At 41.6% G+C, this 15,481-nt stretch overlaps 1 protein-coding gene across 1 annotated transcript in view; it reads left to right on the top strand.

Annotated features, from left to right (window-relative positions):
• CRLF3 (cytokine receptor like factor 3) overlaps window positions 1-15,481 on the top strand; it is a 746,924-nt gene that overhangs the window by 281,590 nt on the left and 449,853 nt on the right. Inside the window, exon 2 of the mRNA XM_044068040.1 lies at window positions 8,684-8,815. Coding sequence (XP_043923975.1) covers window positions 8,699-8,815 — 117 coding nt within the window. The 5' untranslated portion in view covers window positions 8,684-8,698. The remainder of the gene's footprint in view (window positions 1-8,683; window positions 8,816-15,481) is intronic.

Below are 15,481 nucleotides of genomic sequence, written 5' to 3'. Positions count from 1 at the left end.
TTGACTACATCTTATATACCCCTGGCGCATTGACGTGAGGGAGGAGGTGACAGCAACCGACGCCGGACCTAGACTTTGGAACTCGGGCCGACTGTGGGTAGCTTGCCAGCAGGATAACTCAATTGTAATGACTGCAACAGTGAATAAACTCAAACATCTACATTTATGGTAGGTACACAGCTGTACTTTATTTGTCTGTGTCAGCTCTTCTTGGAGAACATTAGTGTCAGTGAGGGATTCTGTGACTTCTCCTAATTTGCAGTTGTCTGCAAATTTGGTCAGCCAGAGGCCCTTTATATTGGCATTGATGTCAGAGAAGTGGATGCCAAAAATATGTAGCCCCAGAGCTTTAGAAGGAGTAGGTGCTTTATGTCACATGCTTGTGCACATACAGCTTTAGCTACATTAAAAGTTCAGTTATGAAATTCATATCAGCACTGAATAGAAATTCTTTTTTAAGCTGTCATGGTTCCTGCATTTGGTTTCTTGCATGTCCTTGTATGCTTTCAGTGCCTCTTTTGTCAGCTGAAATGACATGATTTTTGCCCAGTCTGCTCGTCTTCAGTTCTTTGCAGTGGTATAACCCTCAAATATTACTAGGTAAGGTTTTAGGTCATATTTCCTGGATAACTTCTTCAGAGATGGGCAGTCTCAGGGCTGGAGGTTGTGTTGGCCACCAGAATTAGTTTCTTGTTGTAGTTGGAGCACATTTTGCTTATAATTTCCTGCAGTTCTGCTGTTTTCCCCAATAATTCATTAGTGGTTGCAGACACCCCGTAACCATACCAGGAACACAACAGTCACAGTTCTAATGGGAATTTGTAGCCCAAAATATAGTCTTCAGTTGATAACAGAGGTATTGCAAGGATCTAAAATTTGGCAAGTCTCTGACCAACTGTCCATGGACACACCACCAGTATAACTCCCACACCACTGTTTTATAAAAGACACTGGAGGCAAGACTGTGTAAAGCAAAGTTTTATTCAGTACTCCATCAAACCAAAATGTTAGCCCACTTGGTTTTACAGATTCCAGTAAAGCAAGTGGTACCTTATTTCTCATATCAGTGTTCAAACTACTAACCCTTCCAAGATGCATGCTGTTTGGAAAAAGAAAGTGTAACACTGCAGAACATTTCCAAGCCTAGCTTCAGCTGTGTAAATAAGTCCTTTCTCAGGTACAGTCACCAGGTTAGCCCAGCTGGGCTGCCATTCTGTGCTTCCAGATTATTCCTTTAGATGATCTTCTTAGTGATGGACAAGTTTCCTACCTGCTGCTTTCAGGCAAGTTTTATCAACCCTGGCTATCAGTTAAACTATTGTTACCTAGCTTAATACTGCGAGAATATTGCCATGCTGCATACTGCACTATGCATTCAGAGTACATATATTAAAGCACATAGATATTTTTCATAATCATCATGTTACAACAAGTAAGCACCAACACACACCCACATGTGCGTAATCATTAACAAGGTACTTAATCAATTAAAAACAGCAGTTTGGCTAACATTTGTCTCAGTATCTCCATACATAACACACTTGCCTGTGGTGCTGAAGGCTGTGGGTTCTGTTCCCACACCAGGTAGATGGATTCATTTTCAATACTGATAGTGCAGGGCAGAATAAGGAGAGATGCTGTGCTTCCTGAGTGTGCCATCCTTCAGATGAGACGTTACACATAGGCCCCATTTGCCTGATTTGTTGGTATCTCACATAGATGTAAAAGGTCTCACAACACTTATTGAAAAGAGTCGGGTTAGTTCCCCAGTACCCTGGCCAAATTTCCCTAAATCAGTATAATTATCACCTCAGGTCTGTCCGAAAAGAGGTCATTGGACTAGTGAGACTAGCCCAGTCAACAAAGAAGTGCAAGTAAAAGGAAAGAAGAACAAGTAATGTTCTCATTTGTGATTCACAAATTTCTATAGTCAAAAGCATTCCAACATAGCTTGCACTAGTGGTGTAAAGGGCTAAAATCCTGACTGTGTCCCAGGAGACCTGAGTTTGGTTAGGTGCTTCTGAGCTTGAAGGTGTGGGCAGGGGGAGTGGACATGTGCATCAAGGGAGGAGGGATAATGGTCCCAGCTGGCTTATACCACTGCTCTGCTGATACAATACAGCTTCCATCAGGGAACTGGGATGTGTGAGGGTATAGGGAAAACAGTACAGGGCATGGGCATGACTACCAAAGCGGGTAATGGTAGACATTATTGACACATGTGAAGGAGCGTGCATGTGAAGAGAAAAAGATATAGGCAGTCCTTGCAGTGAGACAAGTGCTCACATCTTCAACAGAGGAAGGGGTTAGGCCATTCACAGTAAAAATAAATAAATCACTCATAGACAGGATGCTAACAAGGGCAGAAATAATCAGATGTCTACCTGTATGATGGCCCCCGGACAGCTTTTGCACCAGTATATCTAGGGATGTCCCATCACTAGGGACTGAGTAGACATCCAATAGGGAGAGGCTTGATGGTCAGTAAATTGAGGGGGAAAGTATACAATTTTTAAAAAATCTAACACTAAAACATGAATATGCTACTGTCTTGCTAATTTCTCTGAGAAAATACAACAATTACAAGATTTTAGACAATACTGTTTCAGACAATGCAAAATACAACTCCCAGAAGTCGCATGTAATTGCACATAATCCTTTCCACTGGTAGCTTCAAACAAGTAGACTGGCAAATAGATGCTTCTATAGGCTGTCAAAGTAATCAAGTTTGTATGCCTTCAGTTACTTTAAACACCTTAACATCTACTTTCTGTAAACATTTCTTAACTTTAGAGTTAAAATGTGTTTTCCTTCATAAGACATTTTTAATTGTGCTGGTATTAACTCACAAATACTGTAAGATGTACACTTAACTCTTATTAGTATCAAGAGTTGTACATCTTTTTGCCTGGTGTTGTGTGCCAGTGCAAGTCCAGCCTAAAAAAAAAGAAGAAAGTTAAGTCAAGAAACATAAAGGATGTCATCTTCTTATTGCTGAATGGAACAACAGAACAACATGTCACAATCTGGTAATAAGCACAAAGGATTAAAACTATAAGCTGTTAACAAGCTGCTTTATGTAGGCCACGGTGTGATTCTGTCATTCATTGTTTGCCTACTCTGTGACTCTGAGCAAGTCACTTAATTAGACAGTGCTTTGGGGCAGTTGGGAAGCTGGGCTAGAATCCTCAGTGGTCTCCTGGACTGTTTGTCAAGTAAGTATCTGTGAAGTGTAAACCCTTTTAAATGATGATTTAATATTTAAATAGACTTTAATATTGATTGGAACTCCTGCATAACACCAAAACCCACCTATCACCTCAACCTCTTCAATTTTCAACAAACCATAAACTCCCCAACTAGAATTAACAAAACTACCAATAAACAAGCCATCCTGGACTGGATATTAGTCAACAATAATCACCTCTTGTATAAAAGTGGAACACTCCCAGACAAGATCAGCGACCATCTCCTCACCTACATCACTAAACAAAAAAATAACAATCTCAAACAGGCTAGCTATCGTACTATACGTAACAAAAAAAACTTTAACCTTCCTTCTTTCCGTAATGAACTCAAAGAGTACAACTGGTCAGCTCTAAAACACCACCCCCTAGATGAAGCTGTTACCCTTTTCAACAACACATTTCTCCATATTCTTGACCGTCACACCCCCCCCCCTCGCTTAATTAGAATAGGATCCAAAGCAGCCCCTTGGCTTTCGAAAGAAACCAAGCAAACCATGCCATTAAGGAACAAACTATGGTCAAAATGGAGAACTACAAAAAACCCAACTGACCATCAAAACTTCAAACACCTTAGAAATACGACAAAAAAACTCACATATCTTGATAAAAAAAAATTATTACCTTCAATATCAACAAAATCAAAATCTTAACCCCAAAAAATTCTGGTCAGGAATCAACAAACTGCTCCATCTAGGGAATACCAAAACACCTACTCCAACTAACCTAGCTCAGACCCCTCCCGACATAAGTGCCAATACATTCAACAACTTCTTCTCTGAAACAGTCACCTCTCTAGCAAACACTATGGCTCCCCCCACCTCCCTTCAAAAGACCTCTCCTCAAATAAATACCCCCACACTAAAATTTAATAGTCTCCACTACCTATATACGTAAATTACTCTCAAAACTTAAACCATGCACTCCATCAGCCGACCAACTACCAGCCGAATTTCTGCAACTAGCAGCAGCAGAACTAGCATACCCAGTCTCCATCTTAATTAACAGAACAATAACCGAATCTACTATTCCTTCCCTCTGGAAGGTCTCCCACATCATTCCTCTGCATAAAGGAGGAAACACTAATGAACTTACTAATTTCTGTCTCATAGCCCTTCTGTCACCACTATCTAAAATTATGGAACGTTGTATACACCAACAACTTTTAAATTATCTCTTACATAATAGCCTACTAGCAGACTCCCAACATGGCTTTAGACCTTTCCATAGCACTTCCACTGCTCTTCTCTCCTTCACAGACAATATCAACAAAAATCGCAATAACAACCTTTTCTCCTCTGCTTTATTTCTCGACCTCTCTAAAGCCTTTGATATGGTGAACCATCAACTTCTGCTAGAAACTTTTTAATCTCTCTCACTTGACTCTATGGCATTGCACTGGTTTGACTCTTACCTGAAAGATAAAAAACAAGCTGTGCTTTGGGCCAGCCATCTATCCTCTCAGCTCCCAGTCACTATCGGTGTCCCTCAAGGATCCATCCTAGGTCCCCTTCTTTTCTCCATATTTATAAATAACCTATCTATTTCACTCCCAACAACCACATGTATTCAGTATGCAGATGATTCAGCTCTCATCTGTTCTGCTGTATCTCCAGCTGAACTCCATTCTTCCACCCAAAAAGTCTTTACAGCAGCAGAAAAATGGTTCCAACATATCTGTCTCCTCCTCAATCCCAAAAAAAAACAAATTATTACTTTTCTCACCTACCCTTAAGTCTGCCCCCTTCTCCTTCTCTATTGTGTCTGACAATGGCACTATCATTACACCTGATTATTCCACTAAACTACTAGGCTTTACAATAGATAATCAACTAAACTTTGATTGCCACATTGACTTAACCATCAAAGCTGTTAATAAAAAGATAGGTGCCCTCTATAGACTTAAGCCCTTTCTTACACTGACTAGCAGGGTGTCTCTAGCCCAAACTCATCTCATCTCTACATTACTGTATGCCTCCCCATCCTTTATCAACCTTTCAAAATCAAACCTTCAGAAACTTGCCACAGCCTACCATAGCATTGCCAGATTTGCCACAGGTTCCCCATTTTGTACCCATCATTGTGTTAATCTCAAAAAACTCAACTGGCTTGAACTTCAAAATCTTATTCTCCTCCATCAGTTAGTTATCACCTATAAAATTCTCCATTACCCTAATAGTACACCAATACTTAATAACCTTGTCACCCCTTACAGGAATCTTACTTCCCTCCGCTCAGCAAACAAACTGCTAGTCACTACTCTCAAATCACACAATAAAGCTGGTGACTCCTTGTTTACAAATGTTGTTGGCTCATACTGGAATAAACTTCCCATAGAACTGACCTCCCTAGGCTCATCAAAACTTTTCAAGAAACAATTAAGGAACCATTTCAAATCCAGCTGGCTATGCCCTTGCTCTAATCCTGACTGACTTCAGTACCCAACTCTCTTTACAGCTCTCTCCATTACTTCTCTACTTGTCTCTACTACTTGTATCACTCCTCCTCTGTAGCTCACCTAATATCCACTTAGATATTACTTTTCCTATAACGTCTCTTCTTTACTCAATAGACTGCTGCAACCTGTCATCTACCCTCTCACTTAAACCTACACACTGCTCCCTGCTGTGCAAATCTATTTCTTAAAACTTGTGCCCTGGCACAAATGTATTATCATAACTGTTAATACTACTTATATTGTATAGACCTTTGTGTGTGTTACCTCTTTCTTTCTTTTCAAAATTACTACTCCTGCTTTTGCTAATAATATGGGATTAGGAATCTGCACAGTATTTTAGTATTTTAAGAATTTTACATTTCTGTAAAAATGCTGTAATTTAAGAATTGTACATTTCTGTAAAAATGCTTCTGTATTGTTAATATCCTACGTTCAAATACTTCCTTGACCTTATAAGTTGTATCTTACAGTGATGTCTTTTATGTAATGTACCAGTATATAGTGGAGCTTTTCTCCTCGGGCCTCTGCTGAAAATGGACATGTATCCAGCCAGACTAGCCCGGTCAACAAATGTAAAATAAAAATAAAATAAAATAATGATAGTAACTCTTCTAGTCAATGGAAAAGACTTGCTGCACAGGAGTTCTTTTTGTTAAAAAAAAGAGAGTCAGTGAACCCATCTAGCTCACTTGAACAAAGTGTATGTTTCCAGAACAAACTTATTTTTGATGTAATAAATAAATGTGACAAAATCCAGTACCTGAAAGGACTATAGAAAAATTTATTAAAACACCTGTAGCATCTTGGCAAAAATGCCTTCAGTGGAGTTAAAATCACACAGAAAATCAAACCTTTTATAAACCTTTCTTAAACACATAATTGCTGTGTTTAAATAATTATTCCATACCTAATTAGATTAAAACGTGAGGTGTTTTAATAAAATTTTCTGTAGTCCTTTTGGGTACTGAATTTTGTTGTGTTTATCATTTTTGATATACTGTGTCATCGTACACAAATACAAACCATCCTTTATTAAATTTGCCTAGAATTCCACTTTAGTGAATCTATCTTATCAGTGGCATAGAGATGTGAAGCTACTAGCCCAGGCAATTCACATTTGATTAGTGGTTTGGGCATTTGATGTTGAGCCAGAGAGGATAGGCTGCCTATCTTGGGGAGATAAGGAGTAGGCTGGACATTTCTGCGAGCTGTGACAAAGGCCAAAGTTCAGAGAGGATGACAGCCAGCTGGTAGGCAGGAGGTTAAAGGAGATGTAACCACCCAGTGGGTTCCTGGTGGAAGCACACCCTCAAGCCACTCCCTATTCCCCGACCAGACAAACGATAATGGCATCAGCGTGCCAGGGAGAGAAGTTTGGACAACAGAAAAACCCTTTGAGCTCCAGTATGACTGCGTCTTGCTCGATCCCTGTTCCTTTCCTGGTGCCCTTGTGCCTCGCATCCCTGCTTAACCTGCATATGGGGGACTGATGCATCCCACATGTGGTGACGTCTGCCCATAGGGAGACCTGCTAGCAGAGGGTTTTAGGGAGACAACATGGTTCATAGACTTGAGAGAAGGAATGATGGGGATAAGCCATCTAGGAATTTTAAAGTCAGCATTGGAAGTCAAAATAATAAGATTTAGGGGGGGGCCACCTTCTGTGATTTTTGCACTAGAAATGCCAGCTCTTGAGCAGTCACAGAAAGAGTTCCTGTTTTACTTTACACCTTATACAGCTTCTGGTCTGTCTTCCTCTGAGATTTTTGTGAAACTGAAGACCCAGGCCTGAGCAGCTCAGTGAGAATTGAGTAAGCAAATGGACTCCTGGTATTTGTATAATAATACATCCAGGGATTTCATCTCATTCCCTACTTTTCTCTAGGAGTGAAAGGAGATTTTATCTCCAGTATGGAACAACCATTGCATTTGAAAAAAGGAAGAAAAAAGACCAGTTAAACCCTGATATCCAGCTAGAGCTCAGAGACTTGAGCAAGCATGTTTGCACAATCCAGTGCCATACTGGCACGCACCACTTTTGAAATGTATTTATTGCTTTTAATATTGCATGAGTATGTCAGGGTGTGGGAGGCTGCCTGTGTGCACAAACATGATATTTAATGTCATATCACCTCTCCAGTAGGCAAGATGCTGTGATGCAGAAGAAACAGGTTCTTGTGACCTGTACTGCTTTCTCCATGCTAATTCTGCGTGTTGGGATTGTATCATGTGAGTTCTCTTCATTGTATGAATTCAGGACATTGTTACTGTATATGTGTACCAGTTTGATTATAGGACATTTTCACTCTATTTATACCAGTTACCAATGAAAGCGAATTGAAAGGCATGCAGTAAAATTGGATCAGGGAGCTGTTGTTGGAGTGTTTGAAGACTCCTGGTGGCATGGTGCAGAGCTTTATTTTGTAGAGCATTTGGAGAGGAAATGTTATGGGGTGAAATTAGTACATTAAGTTTCACTTCTCTTGACATGTGAAGTTAATTCTAACGAGAACATTAACACAATGTCTGAAACAAATAAGTATCTTTATGTCTGCCTACTTAAGAATATATTCTGGCAAATATTTTTTTTCTAATGCTGGCTTCATGGTGTTAATGTTTCATTATTAATGTTTAAATTTATGCGTGATATGTAATCTGCAAGAAACATGACATATAAATTAAATGTACTCTCTGGATTTCCAGATGAACATGTCTTAAAATCTGAAGCTTTACAGAACAGAAATTAGTTTCATAGGAGAGGTAAGCAGTAACTCATACATTATTAAAAGTTTGAGTATTTTAAAAGACGTTCACGTTACAGTGAAGCAACTGTGTAATTATAATGCATTAAATGGGCATTTAAGTGTTATTAATATGTCTGGGTATTTTATTTCTCCATCTCTGCACATTCCTCTTTTTTTATTTGGAGATGTACCAAATATGAGAGAGAACCAGGCAATAATATATTTTCTTTCTGCAGGGAGAGAACAGAGGAATGGAAATTGAGGCAGAGTTACTGCTACAAGAGGCGAAGGAGAGCATTGAAGCAGCCAAGAACTATAAACGTGAGCTGCTGCAACGTCTTCAGGGTCTCAACCAAGCACGCAAACAGGTTAGGATAGCATTTTGCTTTTACATCCTTTAAAATGCACTGACATACTTTATGCTTCCTAAAACTGTTAGTTACAATACACTGCATAGTTTTTAGACTCTACCATTTGATAGGTCTCTGAAGTATTGTGAAATAGCTGTAGCTTTTTGAATATAAAATGTAATTCACTTGTTATATTTTGCATTTGTGAATATGTTGTTCTTGTTTTTTTGCAATCATTGCAGCTTACAGTGCAAATCACTTCACATAAGCCAAGATAGCTGGGCTGCTTTGCAGCTGGAAACTGCACTCTCTGCCACCGGATCTGTTATTCCAGAAGAACAAAAGTTCAGAAATAAAAGGGGTGCAGGAAAAAAATATTTTATTCTGTTTTCACAAAATATATGTTTCAAAATGCTAGTTGCAGATATTCGGCTGGTAGTTGGTCGGCTGATGGAGTGCATGGTTTAAGTTATGCTTTTTTATTCCAGGATGTCAGCACTGACTTGTTATGACTTGTTATGATGACACTCTTGTTGAAGGGCAGCAGATTGAGCTTTGGTTGATATAATGCTGAAACTCAGAGGCGAACTCTGCCTAACATACAAAGCTATGCCACACCCAGAGCTGTTGGACCCTTAAAGAAATCCCAATCTCTTCAAGCTACACTCTCTAGGGACCTAAACCTTGTCACCACAATAAACAGAACATGCTGGAGGGATAGATTCCTGTCCCAGAGACTTCCCATACTCTGGAACAAACTACCTATCTATATCAAACAAAGCTCCTCATTAGCACTCTTCAAGAAAAATCTTGATGATTGGATGAGAGATAGGAAATTCACCCCAGGGATCACTTCTGTGGCTCTGCTTGACAGGGGCACAGGAAAATAATTTTCTTGGATGGCAAAAGCCAGGGTACCGTTTGGCTAGGCTTATTTAGGCCCTAGGGCCAATAGCCTAGTACCTATCTATGAACCTATGAACTTGCTTATCAGACTGTTCACGTGTGAAAACCATTTAGCGAATAGTCAAAAAATAGTCAGTTGCACATATCAGCCCTAGGATTCAGAAAGGCATAAGTTATGCACTGTGCCAACCTCTCCTGCACAGGTATTCACAATGTGTTATGCCTTAAGGATTCAAGGACTTCTGTACCTCTGCAGTGGTGCAAAGGTATTGACCTGTAGTGCTACAGCAGTCAAATGTGGCAGTCTGGGGGGGGGGGGTGCAGCAAATGCAAATTAGCGATATGTTCATCCCTAGAAATTTTGACAGCATCAGATTAGCATGGTGGAGCAAGTCAAAGAATAGTTCTACCATGATATTTGAACACTAAAGTGATAACAGTGTCCCCTATCTTTTGACAGCCTATACCCATTCACTTTTGTGGTAAGAATGGGACTGTTAACACTGCCCTGGTTAAGTAGTGTAAAGCTGTGTGCATGCCTATAGGGATATGATTGTAGCTGTGTGTGTGTGTGTTGTGTGTGTGTGTGTGTGTGTGTGTGTGTGTGTGTGTGTGTGTGTGTGTGTGTACATGTGTGTGTGTTTGTGTGTGCGCAAATGCTTCTGTGTACGCTTGTATGTGGTGTGTGTGTGATGTTCATCGTGTTTCACTGTTGCAGTCATGACTGTAGGGTTCTCCCCTGCCGGCAGGCAGCCCCAGGTCGGCTAGAATCCCAAAGTCTGGGTCCGGCGTCGACTGTTCAACCATGCTCCCTGAAGTCAGAGCGCCAGGAGTACAAAGCTGACAGCCGACGCCATCTTCTCCAGTCTTTCTTGCCATGCGGTGATAGCAGTTCGCATTTGCCGGTCGGCGGACTCCTGACGAATTTTACTGATATATTTTGGTCCGAAGACTTTCTTCTCCACTCAAAGCTAAGTACCCCGTTGGGGAAACTTTTTTTCTTGCTCCACCCCGATGTCAGAAAAAGTTAATAATTGTATTTCATGTGGGAAGCAAATACCTCATAAGGATTTTCATTCTTACTGTATTCCTTGCTTGGGCCCTGACCACGACGTAGCTAGTTGTCAGTTTTGTGCTATATTCAATCAACGTACAATTAAGCGAAGGTACGATTTTGCTTTTCATTACGTCGGTAGGCGCTTTAACTACAAAATGTCGTTGGATACGATCCCGGCTACCGGAGTTCATAAACGTCACAAGGATAAAGACAGGCCTCCGAGGTCCATATCTGATGATAGCGCACAAGCGGAGCCAGCTTCAGGTTCGGCCGTCGTCAGTGAGGCGCTTTTGCAGCCCCTGTCGTCGGCCATTTCAGAATCAACGGCCGAAACGGACTCTCATGAGGAGCCAACCAGACCTTTAAATATTTCTGTTGCAGGACCTTCGGACAATGCTCCTTCGGATGGGTCCGGAGCCGCTGTGCAGGTACCGGCTTCCGAAGGGGTTTTCAGGCCTACTCAGCTACTAATAAAGGCAAAGACAAAGGCAAAGACTCCTTCAAAATCAAAGACTTCTACACAGGCTTCTTTTGAACCAGCTCCCAAATCACAGAAACAGTTACTCAAGATGGCGGAGGATTTACTCACTATGATTAGGGGTTCTCATCCCCCTCCAGACAAAAGGCCAAGGCAGGATGTTTCTTATGATTCCTCTGATCAGGCTTCTGTTTCTTCAGTTTCTTCTTCTGAACAGGAATATTCTTTCCCTCCTTATGAGGATTCTGATGCTGAAGAATCCATTCCTTCAGCTTCTCCCCCTGAGGATTTCTCTTTTGGGGAAACGTTGCATGAAATGAGGGAACATTTCCACTGGGAAGGACAGGAGTATTCGGAATCCAAGAAAAGGCTGAGGGAATTTCTTCTTCTTCCCCAACATAGACCCCTGGCTATTCCTCCTATTTTGGATATTGTGGATGATGCCTTTTCGGAGGCTAACTTAACCCCTGGCTCTTTTCCTCCTGCTCCTGTGAAGCCTGATAGATATTACAGGGTCCCTGATTCCCATCAGTTTTTATACAAGAACCCTTCTGCTGACCCTGAAACCATTTCTCAGGGCCCTAAGGGAGCTAAAGCCGCTTCTGCCAAAAATCCTACCCCTACTGAAAAGGATTCTCGATCCTTAGATAGATGGGGCAAAAAGGTGTACACTTCTGCCACTTTGTCCATTAGGGCTTTAAACTGCCAGTTTCATATGTTTAAATACCAGCAATTTCTATTGTCTGTCTTAAAACAAAAGCTTACTTCCATTTCTGCCTGTGCAGAGGATAAGGAATTACATGACTTATTACATGCCACTGAACAAGTTGGGAAGCATAGTTTACACTGTGGATTTGATGCCTTGGAGGCTTCTTGTAGGGCTGCGGCCTCTGGCACAGTCATTAGGAGGCATGCATGGCTAAAGGAACAAAATTTGCCTGAACAGGTAAAGGCAAAATTATTGGATGCTCCTGTTCAGCCTAATGTTTTGTTTGGATCAAAAGCTGAAGAGGTGATTAAAAAGATGGAGGATAAGGCGAAATCAATGCAAACAGTTAAAGATTTCTTACAAGTACAGCCTCCTAGGTTTAGCAGGAATTGGCCTTCTAAAAATTGGTCCTTTCCCACTTCAGACAGGCCTCAGAGGGGTAGATACAGACGTTCCAGAGGGAGGCCTCAATCACAAGCTGCTTATAGATCAAGACAGTGGACTGCTTCCACCCCTAGGGGAGGAGAAGACAGATCACAATCTCAAAGGAAACAAACTCAATGACTCCCTCTGTGGGACTACAGGAACTTCTTCCCTGGAAGCCCCTCTCGGAGGAAAACTCTCTCTTTTCTATCAAAATTGGACTCAAATAACCCAAGACAAATGGGTTTTAGATGTGGTTTTAAGAGGTTACAAATTCCATTTTCATACCTTGCCAAGGCCAAGCGGGTGGCCAGACCTTCCAAAACATCAATGGACGGAGGCCTTAAACCAGGTGGAAAAACTTTTGGCTATGAATGCCATAGAACTGGTTCCTCTTTCAGAGATGGGAAAAGGGTTTTATTCAAGGCTCTTTCTAGTCCCAAGGAAGCAAAACTCATGGAGACCCATTTTGGATCTGTCGGTCTTGAACACCTTTCTAGAGGTTCCAAAATTCAAGATGCTTACTCTGCAGCAGCTACTTCCAATGCTGTCCAAGAATGCATGGATGGTAACTTTGGATTTAAAGGAGGCATATTTACACATTCCCATCAGGCAGGATCGCAGAAAATACTTCAGGTTCAAAGCCGGATTGAGGCACTTTCAATTCTCTGTGCTGCCCTTTGGATTGTGTACTGCGCCCAGGGTCTTCACCAAATGCCTGGCTCCAGTAGTTGCCTACTGCAGACTAAAGGGAATTCAAATTTACCCTTATCTGGACGATTGTCTCATTCAGGCAGACAGCAAGGATGTAGGATGTCTTACTCCAGCATCTAGAATTTGTACAGAACCTCCTCAAGTTCCTGGGATTCTCTGTAAACATAAAAAAGTCAATTTTGACACCATCGCAACAGATAACTTTTCTGGGTGCTCTTCTAAACACCACAACCCAGATGGCATTTCTGACATCCGAAAAACAGTTACAGCTGGCTTCAACATTCAGAACTTTGGCAACCTTAACTCATCTATCTACAAGGAAATTCCTGCAGGCTTTGGGTTACATGGCCTCCTGCATCCTTCTCGTGCCATATGCAAGACTACACATGAGTAAAATACAGTGGTACCTAAAAAGTGTATGGTCTCAGCATTGCCACAGTTTAGACATACTGATCTCCATTCTTCCTTGCCTTCAAAAGGAATTTCTTTGGTGGTCTAGGGCATGTGCTCTAAACAAAGGGAAGCCCTTCCGTCTGCCTCCTGCCTCTCAGATTCTAACTACGGACACCTCGGATTATGCTTGCAGGGCCTTTGGACAAAGGATCAGAAGCACCTGCATATCAATTTAAAGGAAATGTTAGCCGTTCAGAAAGCTCTATTGGCCTTCAGGAATCTTTTACAACCAGGACAACTGTTAATACGGACAGACAACACCACAGTTATGTGGTACATAAACAAGCAAGGGGGATCTCATTCCTACCCCCTTTGCAGACTAGCCATGGATCTATGGGACACAGCTCTATCTTGCAATCTGGACCTTCAGGCTCAGTTTCTACCAGGGAAACAAAACCTTCTGGCAGACAGTTTGAGCAGACATCTTTCAGATCCACACGAGTGGATGCTGGACACCAAAATATTCAAGATGATAACAGCAGTCTGGGGATGTCCTCACATAGACCTCTTTGCATCCCATCTCAATCATCAGCTACAGACTTTTTGCACCAGGATTTTCCACCCAAAAGCTTGGAGAGTGGACGCCCTGTCATTCAGTTGGAGGAACCTCTCGGGTTATGCCTTTCCGCCTCTCCCTCTTCTTCCACGGGTTTTATTGAAGATAAAACAGGACAAGCCCAAGATGATCATCTTGCTGGCTCCAAATTGGCCTCAGCAGTTTTGGTATCCAACTCTAAAAAACCTATGCCTGGAGCCCCCTCGAGTTTTACCTCAGTTCCGAACCTTCTGTCTCAACATCAGGGTCAGGTTCTACACTCTCATGTCAGAACTCTCAGTCTGGCGGCCTGGTTAATCCATGGCCTTTAATTTCTTCTTTACTGCCCAAGCAGGTTATGGATGTCATATTAGAAGCCAGACGTCCTAGCACTAGAAAATCTTATGCAGGAAAATGGAAAAGATTTTGTTCCTGGATGCAGGCTCAGGATTCTGATCCCCTTCTTCCCAACATTACTTTAATTTTACTTTACTTGACAGATCTCTTACATAAGGGTCTCTCTTTCTCTTCCATTAAAATACATGCCTCTGCTATTTCTGCTCATTATAATACAGACCCTTCCATCTTTTCCCACCAGCTCATGCGGCAGTTTCTCAGAGGAGATAAGAACTTAAGACCTCCTAGATCTCCTCCTATTCCTGCTTGGGATCTCAACTATGTTTTGGAAAAACTAACCTTGCCTCCGTTTGAGCCTGCTGCTTCTTCTGACGTCAAGTTTTTATCTTGGAAGACAGCCATCCTGTTAGCCCTAACCTCTGCCAGGAGGGTTTCAGAGTTACAAGCTCTAATGGCTGTGGAACCTTATATTATTTTTCATCAAGACAGGGTATCTTTGAGGACTAATCCTACCTTTATGCCTAAGGTGGTTTCCAAAGTGGCTTTAAATCAGACTATACACTTGCCAACCTTTTTTCACACTCCTCAAAATAAAGGGGAAAGGATCTTACATTCCTTGGATGTACACAGACAGCTACATTTTTACCTGAACAGAACTAAGGACATCAGAAAATCAGAGCAATTGTTTGTTTCTTATGCTTCCAGTTCCCAAGGTAAAGCCATTTCAAAACAGACCATTTCTAAATGGATTGCTCATGGAATCAGATTTTGTTATTCTCACCATGGAAAGCAAATCCCAGGGAGTATACGGACTCATTCCACCAGAGCTGCTGCCACTTCTGCGGCCTTTCTCTGGGGAGTTCCTACCAAGGATATTTTGGAAGCTGCAACTTGGAGTTCAGTGCATACATTTTCTAAGCACTATAATCTACCTCTCTATTCTAAGTCTAGGGCAGGCTTTGCCTCTGCAGTCTTGCAGGGCCTTTTAGCCGCCCCTTCCTCTTTATGACCACCTCCCTTTCTTTCAGCTTTGGGATTCTACCCTACAGTCA

This window comes from Protopterus annectens, chromosome 4.part0, assembly GCF_019279795.1.
Source record: "Protopterus annectens isolate FY-2018-M chromosome 4.part0, PAN1.0, whole genome shotgun sequence".
NCBI lineage: Eukaryota > Metazoa > Chordata > Ceratodontiformes > Protopteridae > Protopterus > Protopterus annectens.
This window is presented reverse-complemented; position numbering and strand designations above follow the sequence as displayed.